The sequence below is a fragment of the Rhinatrema bivittatum genome, chromosome 1 (assembly GCF_901001135.1).
Source record: "Rhinatrema bivittatum chromosome 1, aRhiBiv1.1, whole genome shotgun sequence".
NCBI lineage: Eukaryota > Metazoa > Chordata > Amphibia > Gymnophiona > Rhinatrematidae > Rhinatrema > Rhinatrema bivittatum.
Genome location: NC_042615.1, coordinates 19,889,051 through 19,912,083, shown reverse-complemented (window position 1 = coordinate 19,912,083; position 23,033 = coordinate 19,889,051). Strand labels below are relative to the sequence as shown.

At 48.0% G+C, this 23,033-nt stretch overlaps 1 protein-coding gene across 3 annotated transcripts in view; it reads right to left on the bottom strand.

The window, feature by feature from the left end:
• LARP1B (La ribonucleoprotein domain family member 1B) overlaps positions 1-23,033 on the bottom strand; it is a 579,846-nt gene that overhangs the window by 135,543 nt on the left and 421,270 nt on the right. For all 3 annotated transcript variants that reach the window (XM_029591271.1, XM_029591184.1, XM_029591362.1), the window contains one exon: positions 11,984-12,110. In XM_029591271.1, coding sequence (XP_029447131.1) covers positions 11,984-12,110 — 127 coding nt within the window. The remainder of the gene's footprint in view (positions 1-11,983; positions 12,111-23,033) is intronic.

The following is a 23,033-nucleotide window of genomic DNA, read 5'->3' as shown; positions in this document are numbered from 1 at the left end:
TGTATTTGGTTTTCAGAAGGCGTTCGACAAAGTCCCACATCAGAGGCTTTTAAGAAAACTAAAAAGTCATAGGATAGGAGCTAATGTCCTTTGTGGATTGCAAATTGGTTAAAAGGCAGGAGAGTAGGATTAAATGGTCAGTTTTCACAGTGGAAAAAAGTTAACAGTGGAGTACCTCAGGGATCTGTACTTGGACCGGTGCTTTTTAATAGATTTATAAATGATTTGGAAAGGGGTATGACAAGTGAGGTAATCAAATTTGCAGATGACACAAAATTATGCAGAGTAGTTAAATCTCAAGCGGATTGTGATGAATTTCAGGAAGACCTCGTGAAACTGGAAAATTGGACTTCCAAATGGCAGATGAAATTTAACGTGGACGAGTGTAAAGTGAGGCATATAGGGAAAAATAATCGTTACTGTAGTTACAAAATGTTAGGTTCTATCTTAAAAGTTACCACCCAGGAAAGAGATCTAGGCATCATAGTGGATAATATATTGAAATAGTCGGCCCAGTGTGCTGTGGTGATCAAAAAAGCAAACAGAATATTAGGAAGGGAATGGAAAATAAATTGGAGGATGTCATAATGCCTCTGTATCACTCCATGGTGAGACCGCACCTTTAATATAATGTGTACAATTCTGGTCACCGCATCTCAAAAAGGATATAGCTGCAGTGGAGAAAGTGCAGAGAAGGGCAACCAAAATAAGGAGCATGGAACAGCTGCTCTATGAGTAAAGACTAAAGAAGTTAGGGTTGTTCAGTCTGGAGAAGAGATGACTGGGGGGGGGGGGGGATATGACAGAAGTCTACAAAATCATGAAAGGACTTGAACAAGTTAATGTAAATTGATTATTTACTCTCTCAGATAATAGAAGGACCAGGGGGCATTCCGTAAAGTTAGCAAGTAGCTCAATTAAAACAAATTGAAGAAAATTATTTTACTCAGCGCATAGTTAAGCTCTGGAATTCATTGCCAGAGGATGTGGTTACAGCAGTTAGTGTAACTGTGTTTAAAAAAGGTTTGGATAAATTCCTAGAAGATAAACTGCTATTACGCTAATTAATAAGCAATAGTAGCTTGTGATCTATCTAATATTTGGATATTTGCCAGGTACTTGTGACTTGGATTGGCCACTGCTGGAAACAGGATACTAGGCTTGATGGACCCTTGGTCTGACCTAGTATGGTATTTTTTATGTTCTCCATCTCCACTGACTGGTGTGGGAGCTTGCGGCTTTCAAAACCTAAGGCTGGCTGGACCAGGCAGAGTGCGTGTCTGCCTTACAGTTCACTGGCGACACAGAGACCGACTGCTCCCACATCCTGAGGAGCAACTCCTTAAAGAAATCATAGATGGGGATAGTGAGTACCTCCTTTGGGGCATCTAAAAACTGGAGAACCTCCAGCATCTTGTGACAGACCTCATCCTCCGCCAAAAGCTAGAAGGGAATGGACTCAACCTTGGCCCGCACAAAGCCCACAGAGATCAGATCCTCCGTCAGGGACCTACACCTCTCATCCGAAGGACATGGATCCGAGGGAAGGTCTCCAGAGTCCTGTGAAGACAACTCCGAGGTATCTCCCCAGGGATCATACAGGGCTTCCTCCTCACTGAAGTCCCCTGGGGGACTCTGAGGAGGGCTCCTGCCTGAGACCCCTGGGCAAGTGGGTGTGGTACCAGTGCCCCCGACAGTGCCTCTGGACGGGAGGCATCCTCCTGCTCTGAGGACCCCATAATGGGGATGTCACCAGAGGGAGGAGGACTCGGCAGCCACTGGGGCATCAAGGGACCCCTAGCCACCAGTGGTGGCTGCATTAGCAGGACGCCTCACTCCAGCAGCGGTGCTAGCATCCCAGGGGCAGGCTCGGACACCAGGGGCACTGGTGAAGACGGTGGCTCAATACCCTGAAGGGCATGGAGCAATGCCTGTTGCACCCTGCGGTCCAGCTCCTCCTGGAACTCTGCCAAAATGAGGACAGAGGGAGGAGGAGCAGGACGAGGAGTCACCAGAGTCTCCTCGGCACCGATGTCTGTGGGAAACGCCCAGGACTCCCGAGTACGATAGAAGTCGATGCCTCCTCTCCGCAGGGTCACTTTGGGGGCAGCATGGTGGACCCCAGTGCTGCCCCGAGCAAGGCACTATGCGATGATGGTGATCGGTGCTAATGCTTCCTCGGTTTCCCACATTGCTCGGCCCTGTCTATCCCTGGTGCCGAGGATGGCGATAATCCTGAGGTCCTGGAGCATGACAACACTAAAGGCGGCTTATCTCTGGCCCCGCGCTCACGTGAGGGCGCCGGAGGGGGAGTGGACACTAAGGGAAGCAGCTCCATCAGTTCCCCACAGTCTTTGGGAGTAGAGGCACCTGACGAGTGGCAGGGTCAGATTTTCTAGACCCCAATAGTTTTTCCATTTTATCAAGCCAAGCCTGACGACCCTTGGGATCATTTGGTCGCAAAGATGACACCCCTGGACATCGTGCAACACTCCTAGGAAGAGGATGCATACCTCATGTGTATCCGTAATAGACATGATCCGTGGGCACTGGGGGCATTGGTGAAAACCCGATGCCATGAAAAAGAGTCAGCGAGCAGTTAATGACAGGCGGATACCGAGAAACGGTTCAGTCAGGAATCAACCTCAAAGAAGGTACACAAGACTTACCATGCCGCCCTGAAGCACCATCGAGAGAAGGGGGACCCGGCGCACAAAAATACTGAGAAAAAGGAACTAAACAGTAGAGCTCCAAAATTTCACAAGGCAACAGCTCCACAGAAAAGAAGAGATTGAAGGGGGACCCCGCGAGGACGCATGTATAATGGCATGCTGGGCATGCTCAGTGTGCCTAATCAAAGTTCTACAAACTTTGACAGACATTTTCTGTGCCAGGCTCCATCTGATGATGTCATCCATGTGTGAGAACTACCATCCTGCTTGTCCTAGGAGAAGCTATGCTCTCAAGGTTTCTATAGAGGGGTAAGAGCCAGAATTTCTATAGACAAGAAGGTGGGTAGCTGGAGGAAAGGAGATTTGGAAATCCTAAATGTTGAGGACTATAACACGGCATGTCAGAGACTAGGTCTTTAACACTTTACTTCACACTCCTGGATTTTGAAAAAAGTCTGATAGCTCCTTCTCAATTTACTTATATTCTTCAAATAAAGGCTAAAAGTTTGCCAAGAAATCTGTGAGGTAATCTTTTACTAATTACATTACGGAGGACCTGGGGGTTTTCTTTGCCATAACTTGGGATATAGACAGAGAACTGGGATACCTCCTAATTCGAGGTAATTTAGATTTCTCTCCAGGAATGTACCCTGGAGCCTTTGTCCATTGGGTTGCACAGGGGTTTAAACTGGGTGTCGCAGGTGGTGGATGATCAGGGGAAAATGTTACCCTATTTGTAATTAGTCTAATTTTTCTTTTTTAAATTCTTCTTTACACCCTAAATATTTTTTCACCTATCTTCAACTACAGCATTACATTAGAACTCTTCAAGGGGCTAACTTACAGGAGGCCTTCCAAGAGCAGACTGAGGATTTTTTTTCCAAACAGAGGCTAGAAGGAAATTGAGGGTGTCATGTATCCATAAGGCTCTTGTGCTTTTGAGGCCCAAGGCTAGTTATGCTAATCTGTCGAGCAAGCTGCAATCTGACTTGTCGATAGCCTTGGATGAGGCTTCAGTTGTCTGCAGCCTTTGCTTGCATACCACAGTTGTCCGAAAATGCAAACCTCCGGGAATTACAATATACATTTTTACATAGAGCTTACTTAACACCTACATGGTTACATAGAATGAGGGATACTGACTCTAACCTTTGTATTAAGTGTCACCAGAACAGGGGTATGGTGATTCATTATTTCTGGCTCTGTCCTGTTAGCCAACAATTTGGGGGCAAAATCTGCAAATATTCTTCCTCTCTCAAATCAAAAATTGATGTTTACACCTGATGGAGCTCTTTTTGATATGGCTACATCCCTGTCAATCAGAGGTAAAGGGCCTACTCTTAAGGAAAGCCTTTCTTATAGGGAAGAAAGTGATTCTTATGGTTTGGTGTGATCAATATCCATCCTCTTTTTTGGGACTGGAGAAACAAAATGCATAGATTAATGTAAATGGAAAATCAAGGTGTGACTAGATCCTATAAGAGTAAGCTTAAGTTTATTGCGATATGGGACCTGCATATTCGACAACTTTCACCCAGGGCTAGAAGTGAAGTGATAAATTATCCTTGAAGCCTTACATTCTGATATGACTATGATTGTTATTTTGTCGGATGATGTACCTTTACTTTGAGCAGTTGGTTAGAAGTTATTTCTTTTTCCTGGAGTAATGCTCTGTGAAGTTAGGTGTGTGTGTGTGTTGGGGGGGGGGGGGGGGGGTGTGTGTGTGTGTTAGAGATTCGTTACAATCTGACTATAATAGACTTTCGGAGGTTACTATCAGTATACTGCAGGTATGTTTTCTATACTCAGATGTCTTTTTGTTCTGAACCTCTCCTTGTACTTATGATAGTAAAGGTTGAGGGAGGGGAGGGTAAAAATTATGTAAAAATGTTAAGTTTGCAAGACTGTTTTTGAATGTTGCTAGATGTGTATCAGTGTAAAATGTATATATGGTGTTTTTCTTGTTTGTCAATAAACTGTTTTAAACTAAAACAAATCAGAGAAAATTCTCTCTCACTCAATGCATAATTAAACTCTGGAATTTGTTGCCAGAGGATGTGGTTAAGGTAGCTAGTGTATAGCTGGATTTAAAAAAGGTTTTGATAAGTTCCTGAGGAGAAGTCCATAAACTTCTATTAATCAATAGGGAACAGCCACTGCTTGTTGCCAGTATTAGTAACATGTTTGGGTACTTGCGACTTTGACTGGCCACTGTTGGGGAGACAGGATACTGGGCTTGATGGGCCCTTGGTCTGATCCCGAAAGGCATAACTTATGTTCTTATATCTTATGACTCAAAACATGCCAGTAATGTCTAATCAAAAACGTAATGTGATGTGCCATATTTGAAAATTTAAATATGCAATGGAGGTTTAGCTTTGTATTGGTGTAACTGATCTTTATCAGAGAATCTGACCCTAAAGTATGTATTACGAACTGATTTCCATGGATAACCTCGCTGTAAAAAACTGATTGAAGCTTGAACTCTTCTAAATCCATGCAAACATGGTGAAGTCTAAAAAAATTGGCTGACAAGGCAGCCATTTTTAAAAGGCAAACCACCCCTTTAAAAATGGCTGCCACGTCAACAGCTGTTGACGGGGCAGCTGTTGACTTTAGTCAGCTGTTTGTCAAAGCTATGCAATAGACAATCAGACCGTCCACGTTCCCTTGGCCTGTAAGACAAGTTATGAAGCTACATTAAGTTTTAAATTTGCCACAATCTGCTCCTGTAATTTTAGTTTGCTACAATGCGTTTACTTTTATTTAGTTTTCATAGTCCCGTAAATTATCTGTACACATTTTCACCAATTAGTGACAGTTTTGAACTTTTGATGTATTGACAATGCAGTGCATGGTAAAAAAAATAATTTTATTTGTTTTGATTTAGATTGAATTGTGGCTGCAACTTATCATCTGTAATGGAGGCCACTTTTAGTCATCTTCATATTTCCTGAAGCAGAGCACTCCATGCTCTCAAAACGCTGCAGTGTCAGATTAGATTGCTGACAGCCTGCAAACAAATTAACTAAAACTTTCAGTAGCCACCTCAGGAATTGTCTTCCAGGACTCTTCATCAATTTACAGTTGTCATCTGAAGCGTTCCTAGATAAGTGCTACAGCCACCTTTTATATGCATATAAAAAATAGACTTAAAAAATTCTTGCATATTAATAAGATTTTCAAGATCTTTTCATTTGATATAATGACCCAAGATTTCACTGCTCATACCATCTTGAACACTGGTCATTTAAAACATGAATACAGTCCTTCTGGCATCATATGTTGGTCATTTAAAATTAAGCTTTTTTTTAGTATTCTAGTTCATAAACTTTGTGTTTACATTTTTCAGAGCAATATTTTTGGTTACATTGTATTTTGCTTTGGGTTTGGTTTTGTTTGTGCTGGATATTTCAGAAAGACAACGATCTGAAACATCTCTCAAAATCAACCAAGAAGTACTTAAAGGAATGAAAGGAGACCTTTTCTTACCGGTTAATTTTCTTTCCATTAGTCCAGCTACCCCAGTTCAGCCCTTAACAAGTGGGTTGTTTCCCCCTACCAGCAAATGGAGGCAGGCAACACCGTTTTCCCTCTGTGACATCACAGCCACTATTTTAGCGGTAATGCCAAGCAGTAGGAATCCAGCATCCTTCTGTCAAATATTTGGATCAGCCCCATAATTGCAACTGATTATTTGAACCAGAAACCTGAAAAGCAGCTTCCTGTAGCCTGCAACCAGAAAGAGGAAGCTAACAGTAAAAGCAGAATAGTCCAAACAAACAAAATAACTATGCCCAAATTAGGACAGCCTGCAAGCTTCTGAGATGAAAGCCTGCAAAGTTACTGGAATAAGACAGTCTCGCTTCCTGAGTGGGTAGCGAAAGGAAATTAACAGATAAGAAAATGTCTCCTTCCATCTTGTCCTGCTACACCAGTCCAGCCCTTAACAAGCCCTATGCCAGTGGGAGGAAGTGAGATCTGCCTGAAGAACCCCGGCTCCAAAAGCCATAACTTCCTTAGTCAGAACATCCATTCGAAAATGCCTCACAAAGGAATGTGACAAATGTCCACTGGCAAAAGTGCCTGCACATCTGCCCAAGACGCCAACAGCGCCCTGGTCGAGTGGGCTCGAACCGATTCTGGGGCTTCTTGCCCTTCAGCATATAAGCCAAGACAATAGTTTCTGTTATCCAGTGAGGCAGAGTAACCTTGGAAACCAACTCTCTCTTATGCAGAATCCCAGAACAGGACAAGCAGCCTGTTGGACTTGCGAAACTCATTGGTCACCTCCAATTATAAGGAGAAGCCTTCGCACATCCAAGCACCGGAGAATGATATTCAGCTCCACATTCCTCCTGGGAAAAGGCCAGGAGAGAAACAGTCTGATTAATATGAAACCCTGAGTTTACCTTCAGGATAAAGGACACATACCGAGCAGAACTTTGCAGCAAATCGTAAAGAGCTTCAGCTAAAAAGGTGGCGGACTTCATCCATGCCACTTTATCGCTCTCCAGAAGCTGTTGGATCCAACAGAGTAGTGCACATACTACCAGCACAGAACCGATAAAGACTTGGATGGCCGTGGCCGAAGAGACCAAAACTCCATCTTGCAATCCTGCAGATCCTATAACAATGCCCCACCTTCCACCAGGATGATGATGCATCATGTTATTGTGATGACCAGTGCATCCATCATTGGCACCTGAAAAAACTTCTGCAATATACCTGGAAGGGGATACCACCATTGCAGGAGCTTTACTCCCCTCAAGGCTAATTCAGGGGACTCCCACTCTGCCATAATCATTTCCTCCCCCTAAGGGTGCAGGGGAAATGCAGTCATGGACATCTGTTTTCCCTTAATAATGGTGTTCCACATCGGATTCTCTTGGGGCTATGACTCCTCCAATCGGAGCCAAGAGAGCATGTGCTCTACGGCAGCTATCTCATCTCTTGGGAACAAACAGATCATACAATCATCCTCCAAGCCTGGGAGAATCTCTCTCTCCTCTAAGGAGGCCAAGCTATCTACATCTCTGTGGTCATCTGCCACTCCAGAAACCTCCAATGAGGGCCCCAGTGCTTCAGTAGCCCCCTGCGTTCTCTTAGGAGAAACATAGCGGGATAAGGGCAGGGGAGAACCTTCCATGCCCTACCCTCTATGCCATGCCAGACCTCCCCAGACTGTGAGTGCAAAACACCTTGTGTAGGAATCAAAAGAATTCAGGAGAAAAATCCCCACGGATCTACAGTAGGGGCACTATGGAGGAGCTCACTCAAACAATACATCTGAGTAGGCAGTGCATCAAAAGCCCCATAGGCCCTGACCGGTTCAAAAATTCAAGACCTGCCCACATAGGAACCGCACCCAAAATGGACACCTAGACTGAAGTACTCGTGTCTGACCGCATGTCCAGGCCCTCCAAGTGCAGTGCAGTTACCTAACTGTTGCACAGTGGAGAGCCAATCCAGAAACAGAGGACTCACCCAGCTTCTCACTGATACGCACACATGCAGGACACATTGGGCCATTTTCTGCAGCTGCTCGAACAGCCAACAGACCTCGCATTGCCGCAGGCGGACTGCTTCATTGCTGCTGCCATGTGCTCTTCCCTCGAGTGTAACTGAGCCTCCCTTAGCACCGCCCTCACATTCATGGCGCCCTCCCAAGCCGCAATTGCCTCCCCTGCTTCAGAAAGCCAGCTGAGACTCACTGTTCTGAAGTCTTGTCTTCTCTCTCTTTCTTGGCTTTTTTTTTTTATGACCTTTATATAAAGGACAAACAGGCAGACAGTAGCAAAGGCAGGTAAAGGGAAGGGGGGCAGGGAGAAGAGACTGGGGGAAAAGATGAGGCTGGCCTCAAAGCAAACTTCCCCTCAGAATTTCCTTTTTTTCCCCTCTATTGTCACCCCCCCCCCCCAAATAAGCTCAACCAGAATGCCTCTGGGTCCGGGAATGAATGTACAGGCTCGCACTGCCAGCCTAAACCAGTGGACTGGCCTAGGGTCTAAACCCAGGTCCAACAATGAGCTGCTGCACCACCCAGTCCTACCATCTGCTGAAGGCAGAAAATACTGGATTTCTGCTGCTTGGCACCACTTCTAAGTACTGGGTGTGATGTCCCAGAAGGAAAACAGTGTTGTCTGCCTCCATGTGCTGGTGGGGGAAACAACTCACTTGTTAAAGGCTGGACTGGTGTAGCAGGATGAGATGGAAGATGAAGTTTTGGAATGGCCTTTTCATAGTCCTCAGACTTGATTATTGAAAATCTATAGGGAATTTATGCAAGGAAATTCAAGAATATCTGAGCTAGGAATCAGAAAAAATCCCAAAGGCAAGACTAGAAAGACTCTTAGCTGGCTACAGGAAATATTTGGAAGCTCTTATTTCTGCCAAAGTAGGTGTTACAAAGTACTGACTGAAAGGATGTCCAAACCTTTGACGTGATATTCACTTTATTATTTTCAATCTGTTAAAATCAGCAAATAGCTATTTTGCATTAAAAATTGCAGAAAGCTGTCATGTTTAACCTTGCGTAATATTAAGTGCGAATGCTCTAATGAATTTCAGGTATGGCTATAATATGATTATATAATAGGAGTGGGGCAAAAGCACATATGGGATTAAACAAAGTGCAATGTGATTTATAGCTATGATATTTTATTAAGGTATAAATCACAAATACAAATGAAAACAACTCCTGATCTGAGATATAATTCATCAATTATAATGACAACATAAAAAACAAAAGTACCCAGATGTTAACAATTCTTTGAGTTCCTTTGGCTATACTGTTGTAAAGTCCCAATTCTGGAAAAAAGGTGTTCCTTTGGTTATGCTGTTATGGGATATTCATATATATATGATCCTTATTTCCTAAAGCAAGACCATATGCTGAACACAAACAAAAAATGTTTGTAAGGGTTTTAACAGGTATCCATTATCCAAAATTGGAAAACTTTCATTATTCCATATGCAATGATATCTTCCCCATGTGAATATACTTACATAAAAAAAAAATTATAATTGTGTTCATTTCCATTATATCATTAAGTCCAGTTGGTGCCACAGAGTTCAAACATAATACACACCTCACAGAACACAAAATTTGCCTTCTGATTGGTAAATTACTAGCTCCCATAATTTTACATTGTGTTGGCAAAGGACACTGATACTTTGATTTATGATGGACAATCAGATCGAGTTCAACACCATATGGCTCGACTGAATTCCTGAGAGCACTTGGGCCGTCGGCTGCCAGTAATCAAAATGGCGCTGACGGCCCTTTGCCCTTACTATGTCACAGGGGCCGATCAATGGCCATTTTGATTACTGGCAGCCGACGGCCCTTTGCCCTTACTATGTCACAGGGGCCGATCAATGGCCATTTTGATTACTGGCAGCCGACGGCCCTTTGCCCTTACTATGTCACAGGGGCTACCGATGCCATTGGTCGGTCCCTGTGACATAGTAAGGGCAAAGGGCTGTCAGCGCCATTTTGATTACTGGCAGCCGACGGCCCAAGTGCAGGAGATCGCTCACGGACCCCCGCTGGACCACCAGGGACTTTTGGGAGGTCTTGGGAGGGGGGGGGGGGTCAGGAGGGTGGGGGGTTGTAGTGAATTACATTTAAAGGGTTGGGATGGGGGGGGGGGGGGGTTCCCACAGAAAAAGAATGATAAAAGTTTTCTGATCTGGGAAGTGGACCAAAATGCCCCTCCCCAGACCCGAAAACGAAATGGGGGGGGAAAAAAAAAATTATGCACTCCCTTAATTTGCTCCATAAGACGCACAGATGCCCGGGAACAGAGCCGGTTTAGCACACCTTTTTTTTTTTTTTTAATTTCCCCCCTCTGAATCCTAGGTGCATCTAATGGTCAGGTGCGTCTTATGGAGCGAAAAATACGGTATAATCACATGGTAGAGTTCCATCAATTTATGACAGAGAATAATTAGTCATAAGACTTGCCATACTGAGTCCGATCAAAGGTCCATCAAGATCAGTCTCTTAGACCAACTAGACAGATACATTTTAAGAGGGTTACCAAGACCATTGAGGCAAGTCTTAGATAGTGATTAGGCCTTTTAAATACCTGTGGCTTCAATAGCATTTTTGTACTTTCATTCAGATATATGTGGAAAGAGAAGCTTTAAAACACAGTGTATAAGAGATTGAAGACTCAAACATGTCCCCTGATGCAGAATAATCTCAAAACAAATTCATGTCGAGATTTTTCTTTTTTGCAAGTATTTTGTTATGTTTTTTTTCAAATTGAGGGGTCTGAAGCACTTTTAATATGAGTGAGGTATGTGAAATACACTAGTGGCTATAGAGTAGATGAACACTACTTATCCAGCTTAAGTTCCTTTACCTAGATCTTTGGCCATTTCCACGGTCTCAAACCTAATCATAGCCTTACTAGCCTGTTAATATATTGTTGAGTTATACCCTTGTCTTTCTTCAGTTTCTTGATCTTAGTTCTTTGCAATCCATTGTTTTCTGCAATCTCTGGGTTTTTCTTTCAGTTTCATGATCTTAGTTTTTTGCCTTCCTGTGTTCAATTTTTATTGCTCTCTTGGAGGCAATGTTAATGTACAATGATACAATGTTAACCGTTTCTTTTTCCTGTAATCCCTTGTTCAATGTAATTGCTCTCTTCTGAGGCACTGTTACTGTTACAATGTAAACCGAACTGATTTGTAACCTCTTACAAGAATTTCGGTATATAAAACTGTTAAATAAATAAATAAATAGATAGATAGATAGATAGATAGATAGAGAAGAGATCACTGCATGTGGAACAATGAAAGTTTCCAAATTCAGATACAGGACCTATGATTATACCAGTTAAGACCCCTACAAACATTTTTTGGGTTTGGGTTCAGCTTATGATGGTTCTTTTTTTTTTAAATTAAATATATTGTAGTTTGCATTTACCGTTATGTCTGTTTTAACTTTGTACTATGTAGAAGTTGTATCAGTATTCGTTCACTTACAGATTCAGTGAAACATACATTTTAGCCAGGGGTGTCTACACTTCTTGAGGCAAAGCTGGGAAGGGATTTTAATTTATGTGAATAAGTATGGATTTCTTAAAGTATGTGTATAAATTTCCTGCACTGAAATTAGCAGGTGTAATTGTGTAGGGGTAGTGGGATAATTTTCAAGCAACCTAACACGCATAGGCTGGCTTTGCAAACTGGTGTAACTTATGCATGTATTTTTTTTATTTTCTTTTGCAGGCTGTTACAAAATTACCCCCATAAAGCTTTCCTGCAGTAGGGATCCTGACATCCAAGCACGTTCCTACCTTGCAGGTATCGGGGCAGCTCTTGCGCAGACTCTTCCAGGTTTAGGCTAACTTGAGGCTCCGGTGCAAGGGTATCAAACTGTTCTTTACTGATTAGATTTAGCTTCTTGAAGTTTTCAGCCTCTTGCTGTATGTGAGGGAGTAGATAATCAGAATTAACAGTCCAATATTAACAAAAATAGTGCTGTATTGATCTCTCTTCAAGTGGATAGTGTACCTTAGGCCTTCACATGTGCATTTCTTACTGACATGAACAGATATAAAAGTTTTAAAATGATTACTGGGACTTTCACACTACCGAACAAGGGCAGCCCCTGCATCTGGGCAGACATAAGTGCTTTCCTGGTTAGATGCTAGTAACTGTCTGCTAGTACAGCAGATAGGAGTCAATAGCAGGAGCAGTCTCATATCAGCTCTTCTCCCTTTCCACTGAAACAAGCAGACAACATTTACTCCACTGAACCTGCTAATGTATACAAAATGGATGCGCCCAGCAACAAATGAGCAGGATTTTCAAGACAGTTTGCTTTTTATTTCCTCTTAACTTGCCTTCCAGGCATAAAGATGTGGTTTAGATGCTGGGGCTTCACTTTTAAGCAGTATGTTGAGTTTCAGAAGGATGCAGAGAAAGCGCAATTGCTTACCTGTAACAGGTGTTCTCCTAGGACAGCAGGATGTTAGTCCTCACATGTGGGTGACATTATCTGATGGAGCCCGGCATGGAAAACTTTTGTCAAAGTTTCTAGAAGCTTTGACCAGCAGACTGAGCATGCCCAGCCTGCTACTATCCACGCGTCCATGCAAGTCCCCCTTCAGTCTCGTAATATAGCAAAATGGACGAGCAAAAAAATAAAACAAACCGAAGGTGCACCCAACATCGTGGGGAGGTGGGCGGGATTCCTGAGGACTAACATCCTGCTGTCCTAGGAGAACACCTATTACAGATAAGCAACTGCGCTTTCTCCTAGAACAAGCAGGATGGTGGTCCTCACATGTGGGTGAGTACAGAGCTCCAGAGCGTCATGTTCAGTTAGAGACCAACCGAAACTGAACAAGATGCCAACAGGCATAACACAAATGTGGCGGATAACAGGAGATTGTCTGGTTCACACAAGAAGCACAAGCAGAGAGAGCTGGGTTCAGGTCTGGAACAGGTTGTGCAGGACAGAGTGACCGAAGGCGCTGTCCTGAGGGCTATCCCTGTCAAGGCAGTAATGGGCTGCAAACGTGCGGAGAGAACTCCAGGTTGCGGCCCAGCAAATTTCCGTGACGGGGACTGCACGCAAGTGAGCCACCAACGCCATTGACCCTTATCTCTGCCGGCTAATTGAAAGGCGTAATAGAAGGCGATGCAATCTGCCAGCCAGTTAGACAAGGTTTGTTTTCCCACCGCCCTACCCAGCCTGTTGGGATCAAATGACACGAAGAGCTGGGTGGACTGTCTATGGCTTGCTGTGCGATCTAGGTAGAAGGCCAAAGCCCGTTTACAGTCCAGGGTATGGAGAGCCCGTTCCCCTGGATGGGAATGAGGCCTTGATAAAAAAGTGGGTAAAACAATGGACTGATTAATAAGAAAATTTAGTCACCACCTTGGGCAGGAACTTAGTATGCATACGTAGAACCACACAGTCATGGAAGAACTTTGTGTAAGGTATGTACTTAACCAAAGCCTGGAGCTCACTAACCCTGCGAGCGGAAGTGATCACCACCAGGAATATGACTTTCCAGGTGAAGAGCTTCAGGTCACAGGACTGCAGAGGCTCAAAGGGAGGCCGTAACAGTCACACCAGGATGACATTGAGGTCCCAGGATACTGCCGGCGGTCGAAGTGGGGGCTTCAGTTAGAGAAGACCCCGCATGAAACGGCCAACCAGGGGCTGGACTGAAATGGGCGTACCAGCGACATCTTGGTCATACACGCTTACTGCGCTGAGGTGCACCCTGAAGCCTAAACTCGGATAAGTGCCACAGGTAGTCCAATAGCTGGGGGAGAGGGCACGAGAAGGGGGTCTAACCTATGCCTCCCACACCAAATAGAAAAACGTTTCCATTAGGAGCTGTAGGTTTCCTGGATTCTACCAAAATCTGAAAACAGTTCGAGAGCTGAAAGGGCTGGAGGATTAAGCGCTCCACAACCAAGCCGTGAGGGCCAGTGCCCGAAGGATGGGGTGGCGCAATGTGCCCTGGTTATGTGAAATGAGGTCGGGTGCCATCCCCAGTGGGATGGCACCCGACCTCATTTCACAGGTCCTGGAGAAACAGGAAACAAAACTGCCTTGGCCAGGAGGGTGCCACAAGAATCATGCCCCCCCCCCCCCCCCGCTGGAGCTTTGACAGGGTCTTCAGTAGCAGAGGGAGAGGGGGGTATACATACAGTAGGCCCTGTCCCCAGTGAAGGGAGAAGGCATCGCAGGCCAGATGGCTGTTCCCCACCGTCAGGGAGCAGAACCTGCTCACTTTGTGGTTGAGAGGGGATGCGAACAGGTCCACACATCTGGCGCACCTCACTGGTGAAACATGTCTGTCGCCACTGGCGGGTTGAGGCGGTCTGCCAGCACATTGAGTTGGCCTGGCAGGTAGGTGGCCTGGAGAGACAGTCCATGGGAGAGGGCCCAGTTCCAAACCTGTACCGCCTCTTGGCAGAGGAGGAATGAGCCTATGCTGCCCTGTTGATGTACCACATCAGAACCTGGTTGTCTGCCCTGATGAGAACTTCCTTGGACGACAACTGATCTCTGAAGGCCCACAGGGCATACCGTATCACCCGAAGCTCCAGAGGGTCTTTGACCATGACCAGAGCTTCTAAATCCTGAGATGCCTGCTGCCACTGGGACCGTAAGGCCCACTGACAGCTCCTCATGTGGAGGTGGGCCAGGGGATTCACATGGACAAAGGCTGCCATGTGGCCCAGTAGGAGGAGCAGGAGCCGAGCTGGCACCCTCCTGCTGTTGCAGATTAGGGTAGCCAGCAAGGCAGGGGTGATTGCCTGGTCCTTGAGCAGGAAAGCCTTCGCTTGCGCCATGTCCAACCTGGCGCTGATGAAGTCCAGCTGGGAGGACGGGCAGAGGTGCACCTTGGGGAAGTTGATGACGAACCCTACTGTCTGCAGATCTGCACTGTCAAGGCCAGAGCATGCAAGGTCCCTGAGCAAGAGTCACTTCTGACCAACCAGTTGTCCAGGTATGGAAACACATGGACCGAGCAACACTGGAGATAGGTAGCCACCACCACCAAGCATTTGGTGAAGACGTGGGGGGCCAATGCCAACCCAAAGGGCAGCACTTTGACTGAAAATGTTTATTCCCCACCAAGAAGCGAAGGTATATCCTGTGGTTGGGGAAAATCGCAATGCGTGCATACGCCTCCTTGAGGTTGAGGGACCAAAACCAGTCTCCTCTTTGGAGGAGCAGGATCAGTGTGCCCAGAGAGACCATCATGAATTTTTTTCTCTTATGAGAAACTTGTTCAGCGCCCTGAGGTCGAGAATGGGCGCAAGCCGCCATTCCTTTTCAGGAGCAGGAAATACATCGAATAGAACCCTTGGCCCTGTTTGCGAGGGACTGGTTCCACTGAGCCTCCTGCAAGGAGGGCGGAGAGTTCCATTTGAAGAACGACCAAATGGGTGGATGAACCCCATGAAAGACACGGGGGGGAGAGGTCTCTGGGAGCCAACTGAAATGCAGACGCACCCCTGGCGGACGATGGAGAGGACCCAGCGGTCCGATGTGACCTCTTCCCAGCATCGGGCAAAGCTGATGAGCCTGCCGCCGACTGGGGAATTGGGCGCCAGGGGAACTGCCAGCTGACTTATGCTCCCTCGCCGCCCATCAAAAGCCTGTAGCTGGGGCACCGGTTGGGATCTGGGGGCTCACTGCTGGAGATCCAAGGCCCGAGCCAAGCCATCCTTCTGGCGCCGATGCCCACGGCGGCTAAACAGGCTGCAGTTTCATAAACATCATAGGTGGAATGCACCTTGTGTTTTCCTGCTTCCAGACCCAGTGAGGCAATGGCGGCAAGAACTTCCTGCAGTTGAGGGGAAAGGCCCTCCGCAAAATCCTGGACCCGCTGCCAGAGATTGCAGTTGTACTGAGTCATGTAAAGTTGGTAGGTTGCTATGCGGGCAATCAGCATGGCGCCTTGAAAACTTTTTCTCCCTATGGCATTGAGTTCCCTATGCTTGCGTCCCGGAGGAGCGGAAGCATGGGTACGGGAACGCCGGGCCTTTTTTAAGGCGGACTCCACTACCACCGACTAGTGGGGGAGCTGCCTCCTCTCAAACTCCAGGGCCAGTTGCACCAAGTAGGTGGCATTGGCCTCTCTGTTAACTGGGGAGACGGAGATGAGATGTTCCCACATGTGGAAGAGTTCCTTAAAAATATTGTGGATTGGAACTGCAACGATCTCCTAAGGAGCATCAATGAACTGGAGGACTTCCAGCATCATGTGATGTGCATCCTCCTCCGTGAGGAGCTGAAAGGGGATGGCTTTAGCATAGCCCTGACAAACCCCACAAATGAAAGGTCCTCTGGCGGTGACCGGCATCGCTCCTCTGGAGGGGAAAGCTCCAAGAGGGGGAGGAGGACGAGTCTGTGGAGTCATCACCCCAAAGGTCATAAGGACTCTCTTCCTCACTTGGGCCAGGGCGCCGAGGGTGAGAGCCACGAGGGGCCCTCCGAGTGCTTCAGAGACTGTAGGGGCACCGACGGGTCCCCCGGCATCGAGGTGATCAGCCATGGTAAGCCTGAGGGATCTGGGAACAGCTCGGGGAACTGTGGGCGAGGGTGCATGGTCCCGGCTGCCTCTTCCTCCTCGGAGGACACGGGAATGGGGATCGCTCTGGTGGAAGGCATCGGTGGCCGAAGAGGCATCGAGGGGCCCTCGGGCACCAGCTGATTCAGTAGGGCACCAAGCAGGACATCCAGACACTCCAGCAGAGGTGCTAACACCGATGGCGGAGGCTCGGGAACCGGTATGGGGACCAGTGGCACCGGCAGCTCAATGCTCTGCAGCACCTGGAGCACCACCGATTGCATCCTGTGGCCAGCTCCTCCTGGACGTCCTGGGTGATCAGGACGAGGTATCGCCGGCTCAACCTCTGGTCCCCAAGGTGGCACGGTGCCCTGCATTGGTATTGGTGGGGAATGCCTCGGGCTACTAGGAGCACCGGAGGATGGGGCCTCCGATGGCTGGTTCCCTTCGATGGCGGCTCTGTGGCAGCCGATGCCACTTCGAAACCGGAACCTTGTCTGGACAGTAATCCGTGCCAGTGCTTCCGGGACCACTTCCGGTGCTCAGCCCGGTCTTTCCCCAGCGTCGTGGAAGTCAGTGACCCCGAGGTCTGTGGGAGTGGAGAGACCACTGAGGATCAAGCTCCTTCTCCTCAATCCTTGGGGTGCTAGAGGGGTCACGAGAGACAGCGACAGACAGCTCTCCACGATCCTTGGGCATCAGAGACTGACATAGGTGTGGAAGATTTGGGGGTCCCAAAAAATTTCTCCATTTTGTCGAGGCGCGCCCGATGCCCTTTGGGTGTCATCTGATCACACAGACTGCATCCTCGGATGTCGTACGAGGCCCCCAGACAGAGGATGCAAACCTCATGCGGATCCGTTGTGAACATATTCTGCGGGCACTGGGGGCACCGATGAAAACTGGTCGACACCATGAAAAACATACAGCACGTGGTCGATGACCAACAGACACCACAAGGTGGGGAGTTGGGAATTGACTGCAAGTTGGAGCAAAAAACGGATGAAAAGTCTTTCCGTACCGAGGGGGCACCGACCGCGAAGGGGGACCAGACGAGGATCAAAAAGAGATCAAAAAACAATCGAAGAAAACTCAAAAAGATTGGAGCGCCACGAACCGCGAGGCAACTGCACCGCGGAAGAGACCGCAGAAGACGATACATCTTGTAAGTAGAGAGCCGGCAGGATATCCAAGTCCTGTCGGGCAAATGTACGAGCATCTTCCTTCCCACCTGCAGCAGAGGAGCCCTAGAGTTTGAGAGAGTCTGTTGAGTTAGCTTCTAGAAACTTTGACAGACGTTTTCCATGCCAGGCTTCATCGGATGATATCACCCACATGTGAAGACTACCATCCTCCTTTTTCTAGGAGAAATAAAGGTTGAGACATGGCACTGGGCAGGTGTACGGGCACTGCCAGTAACCAGGCACCACACCTGGAATGAGTTGGGGAGACGAAGCGTCATGATTCACTGGCTGGGCATGGATGTTGGACGTGGGCCATGCGAAGGCATGATAATGTCGCTGATGCGATGGTGTCACTCACCTCCATGGGCATGAATGCCTGGGCGCCGGGACCTAATGGTGGGCTGCAGCAGAGAAGGCGGACTCTGGGAGGGGCCAGACCATTTGGAGGAGTGCCGGGTGGATTCTGGATGGCCCACTGGACAATCTGAAGTAGATGGGTCATCCCTGGGGTGGGGGCAGCAGAGCAGGGAGGTAACTGAGCTGCATGGCTTAATTTCATCCCGTTAAGCTCCTGCTCTGCTGCCTTGTCTGTGAATGGGCTTTCAACAGCTGGTAGGTCCTCTACAGCTGCTAATTCGGCTCTAATTAATGCAATTTGACAGACTGGCTTCATTAAATATATGTACCTGTATATATAGTGGGGCGGATTTTCAGAGCCCTGCTCGCCTAAATCCGCCCAAAACCGGGCGGATTTAGGCGAGCAGGGCCCTGCGCGCCGGTGAGCCTATTTTACATAGGCCTACCGGTGCGCGCAGAGCCCCGGGACTCGCGTAAGTCCCGGGGTTCTCCGAGGGGGGCGTGTCGGGGGCGTGCCCGGTCGTCGCGGCGTTTAGGGGGCGTGTCGGCAGCGTTTTGGGGGTGGGTACGGGGGCGTGGCTACGGCCCGGGGCGGTCCGGGGGCGTGGCCGCGCCCTCCATACCCGCCCCCAGGTCGCGTCCCGGCGCGCAACAGGCCCACTGGCGCGCGGGGATTTACTTCTCCCTCCGGGAGGCGTAAATCCCCGGAGAAAGGTAAGGGGGGGGGGGGGTGTAGACAGGGCTGGGCGGGTGGGTTAGGTAGAGGAAGGGAGGGGAAGGTGAGGGGAGGGCGTTAGAGGATTCCCTCCAAGGCCGCTCCGATTTCGGAGCGGCCTTGGAGGGAACGGGGGTAGGCTGCGCGGCTCGGCGCGCGCCGGCTATACAGAATTCATAGCCTTGCGCGCGCCGATCCAGGATTTTAGTGGATACGCGCGGCTCCGCGCGTATCTACTAAAATCCAGCGTACTTTTGCTTGCGCCTGATGCGCCAGCAAAAGTACGCCTATTCGCGTTTTTTGAAAATCTACCACATAATGAAGAGGGAATAAAAAAAACTTGACAGAGGGAGAAAACAACTTGGTGACTATCAGTTTATTTAATTCCCTTCTAATCTCACAGCCATGCCATGCAGCCACAAGCAAAGATTCTCAGCATCTGCCTGGCCCCACGGGGAGAATCCAATAGCACAGCTCCGCCTGCTGATGAATCAATGGGTGTACTGCCACCCAAACCTGCCCATTGTGGCACAGGGTGGAGAGGTCGCAAGGAACCTTCTTGGAGGAGTCAAGTGCAGGCCCTAGTTCCCTCCTAGTTAGGGACATGCTAAATGACTTAACCATCCCAGGGACTGGCAGAACGGTTGGGGGGGGGGGGCAGGATCAGGGCATCCTGGGGATAGTTACCCTGCTGGAGGCAGCTGCATTCCTCAGCTCTCCCTACAGGCCCCCTAGCCAGTTGGATGGGGGCTTCCTGGGGATAATGCAGCTGGCCACCCATGCAGTTTCATCCCTGTGGGAGCAGGGTGGTATCCGGCTGGGGGAGCCCAACTGTACATCTACCCCGTTTTTCCCTTACAGTTACCGTTTTGGAGAGCTGCTGAGGCTGTACCACTGGCCTGACCAATGTGGCCAAACTCAGGGCCCCCTAGTTTTTTTAGGGAGCTCAATCACAATGGAAACCTGGGGGGGGTCCCTGGCCTGGAGCACTGTGCTTCTGGGTATGCTCCATGCCCGCAAGCACAGATTAGTAGCCCCTCTGCCCAGCCTGGGCATATGGCGCCTGTTCCTCTGCACCCTGAGGTGTGCATGGTTCAGACTACAAATAGGTGCACTGGGCCCTTGGGTTCGAATGACTCTGACCACCACCATCGCAGATACAGCTCCAGCCTCTGGGGTACAGTCAGCCTGAGTCAGGCACATGCTGTTTTATGGTTTTAAGATTTAAAGATGAATATCCCTTTATCTAAGGACACCTGGACTATCCTTCTTGTTCTTGAATATCTTGATGTGGGCTATTCACAGAGTGCTGCTGAGTCTGCAGTCTACTGGCCACAGATAGGTTTGGGAGGAGGTCCCGGGTAAGCCTTATTGCTACACAGCCCCTATGGCGGGGTACCTGAGCCGGGAGGGGGGGGGGTCACCATTTGGAAGCAGTGTGCCACATGTAATACAACATACTTCGAGGCACTGGGGGACTGTCTGCTGCCAGGGCTCGCTGTGACCAATTTTGCCCACATTTGGTCTTTGTGATATTTTGGAAATGTGAGTGCTGTCGTCAAACCCCTCCCCCCAGCAACAACTGGTCACAGCTACCTGGGTTAAGATGCGGCACTGGGCCAGTGCACGGACACCACTGGTGACCCGGCCCCGTGCACAGAACGAGTGTAGGTGGGGAGAGTCATAACTCACTGGCTGGGCTGGGCCTGGTTTGGGTAGATGTCAGGCATGGACGATGACATTACACATGCAAGCAGTATTGGCAGCGTGATGACGTTGCCAACGTGGTGGCGTCACTTGCCTGCACAGGCATTCGCACCCGAGTGTGGGACCTCACACTGGGCTGAAGCAGAGAAGAAGGGGAGGCCTTTCGGGAGGGGCCAGATCATTCAGGGGAGTTCCAGGTGGATAGCCTACTGGGAAATTTGAAGCGGGTGGGCCATTCTCTAGGGTGGGACAAGCAGAGCGGGGAGGTAACCAAGCTGCATGGCTTGATTCCATCCCTTTTGGCTCCTGTTCCCCATGCCGCTACCTTCTCTGTGAACCCACCCACCCTATAATGCTGCGGTTACATATGTTAGTCAGATTTTGATGTCAGTAAGAGCTTGATTTGTTTGTTTTACATCACAGCGGGGTAGGTTTCAACATTTGGAGGCAGTGTACCACATACTTCGAGGTACTGGGGGGGGGGGGGGATTGGAGCAGCAGCATACCCCCCCCCCTCAACTTCGACTGAGTAGTCACTTTGCTTGGGTGAGGTGGGTGACCAGAAACTTCCAGGAGAATTACCTCCCCATAGGACACGGCCTTGCTTAGCTGTGCCCCAGGTCTACAGGTGTCGTACTACCTACCACAAGGGTGCATTTGATAGTTTGACCCATGTTATAACTTGGGTACATAGCTTTGGTCCCGGCTACCCAAGTTATTAAAATATAGGTCATAATTTATTAAGTTAGTCCAACAAAATATCACAACTGATTTGTTGAGCTTTATTTCTACAGTGTACAACCAACTGAGCTAACACAACAATCATACCATTTCATTCACAAAATGACGGCAAGAAATTGGTATTCAAAGTTTTACATGGTTAAAAGTAGCTTTTAAATGCATAAATCTAACTAGTTAAACATCCCCTCTACTGCCTAGCTAACAGGCCGATTCAGTAAAAGTCGCGGGAGAACGGGCAAGCTCCCGCTCTCCCGGCGCACGCACAGGCCACTCCTGTGCGCGCGATTCAGTATTTAAATGAGGGCCCACGGTAAAAAGAGGCGCTAAGGTCACTAGTGCGTCCCTAGCGCCTCTTTTTTGACAGGAGCGGCGGCTGTCAGCGAGTTTGACAGCAGATGCTCAATTTTGCCGGTGTCGGTTCTCAAACCCGCTGACAGCGGGTTTGAGAACCGCTGTCAGCTGTCAATTTTGCCGGCGTCAATTTTGCCGGCGTCAATTTTGCCGCTGTCAGCTGTCAATTTTGCCGGTGTCCGGTCGGAAACCGGACGCCGGCAAAATCGAGCGTCCGGTTTTCAACCCGCGAGCCGATTTTAAATTTTTTTTTACTTTGGGACCTCCGACTTAATATCGCCATGATATTAAGTCAGAGGGTGTACAGAAAAGCAGATTGTACTGCTTTTCTGTACACTTTCCCAGTGCCGGCAGAAATTAACGCCTACCTTTGGGTAGGCGCTAATTTCTGAAAGTAAAATGTGCGGCTTGGCTGCACATTTTACTTAGTGACGCGCAGGAATAACTAATAGGCCCATCAACATGCATTTGCATGTTGCAGGCGCTATTAGTTTCGGGGGGGGGGGGGGGGGGAGGAGAGGGTTGGATGTGAGATTTCGATGCGCTATTACCCCTTACTGAATAAGGGGTAAAGCTAGCGCGTTGAAAACACGCATCCAAACGCAGGTTAACAGTGCGCTCCGGCACTGTATTGGCCTGTTGATTTGTGCACACAGGTTTACTCAGACCTTAAAAGGCCTGCTGGGTCTAAGTACGCTTGGGGCAAGGGATTCAAATTTGGTCAGTCAAGTCCATGTGCTGCAAGAGCAGGTCTAAATCTGTCTGACTTTCCCTTCCTCCTAACACCCAGTGTGTAATAAAGTGCTCCTAGACAAAATCCCTCTCCACCTCCTGACACCTCACAAACACCCCCCTAAAAACCTCACCAAGTTCACCCCTAGCCGAACTGGCAGAATATTCTCTCTTCCCCTTCTGCTAGCTTGCCAACAAGCACTGCTCTGACAATGACCACTAATCCATAATACTAAAGCATCCAATTTTCAAATTCCTTCATACTATGGCAACACTTTTTCATCAAATAAAAATATATATTTTTTTAAATGCATGAGAAAGGACCTTCATACAAACAAGCAAATGGTCAATGTAGTAAAAGCCTTATTCTGGCTGACAGTTTCAAACCTCTTGCCAGCAAAATATAATCATTGTTCCACAATTCTAATTTATTTTTGTGTAACATTTTGCAGTGCAATCATACATTTGATGATATTTAGTGACATGTTCTTGAACACGTCATTGAATTGGTGGG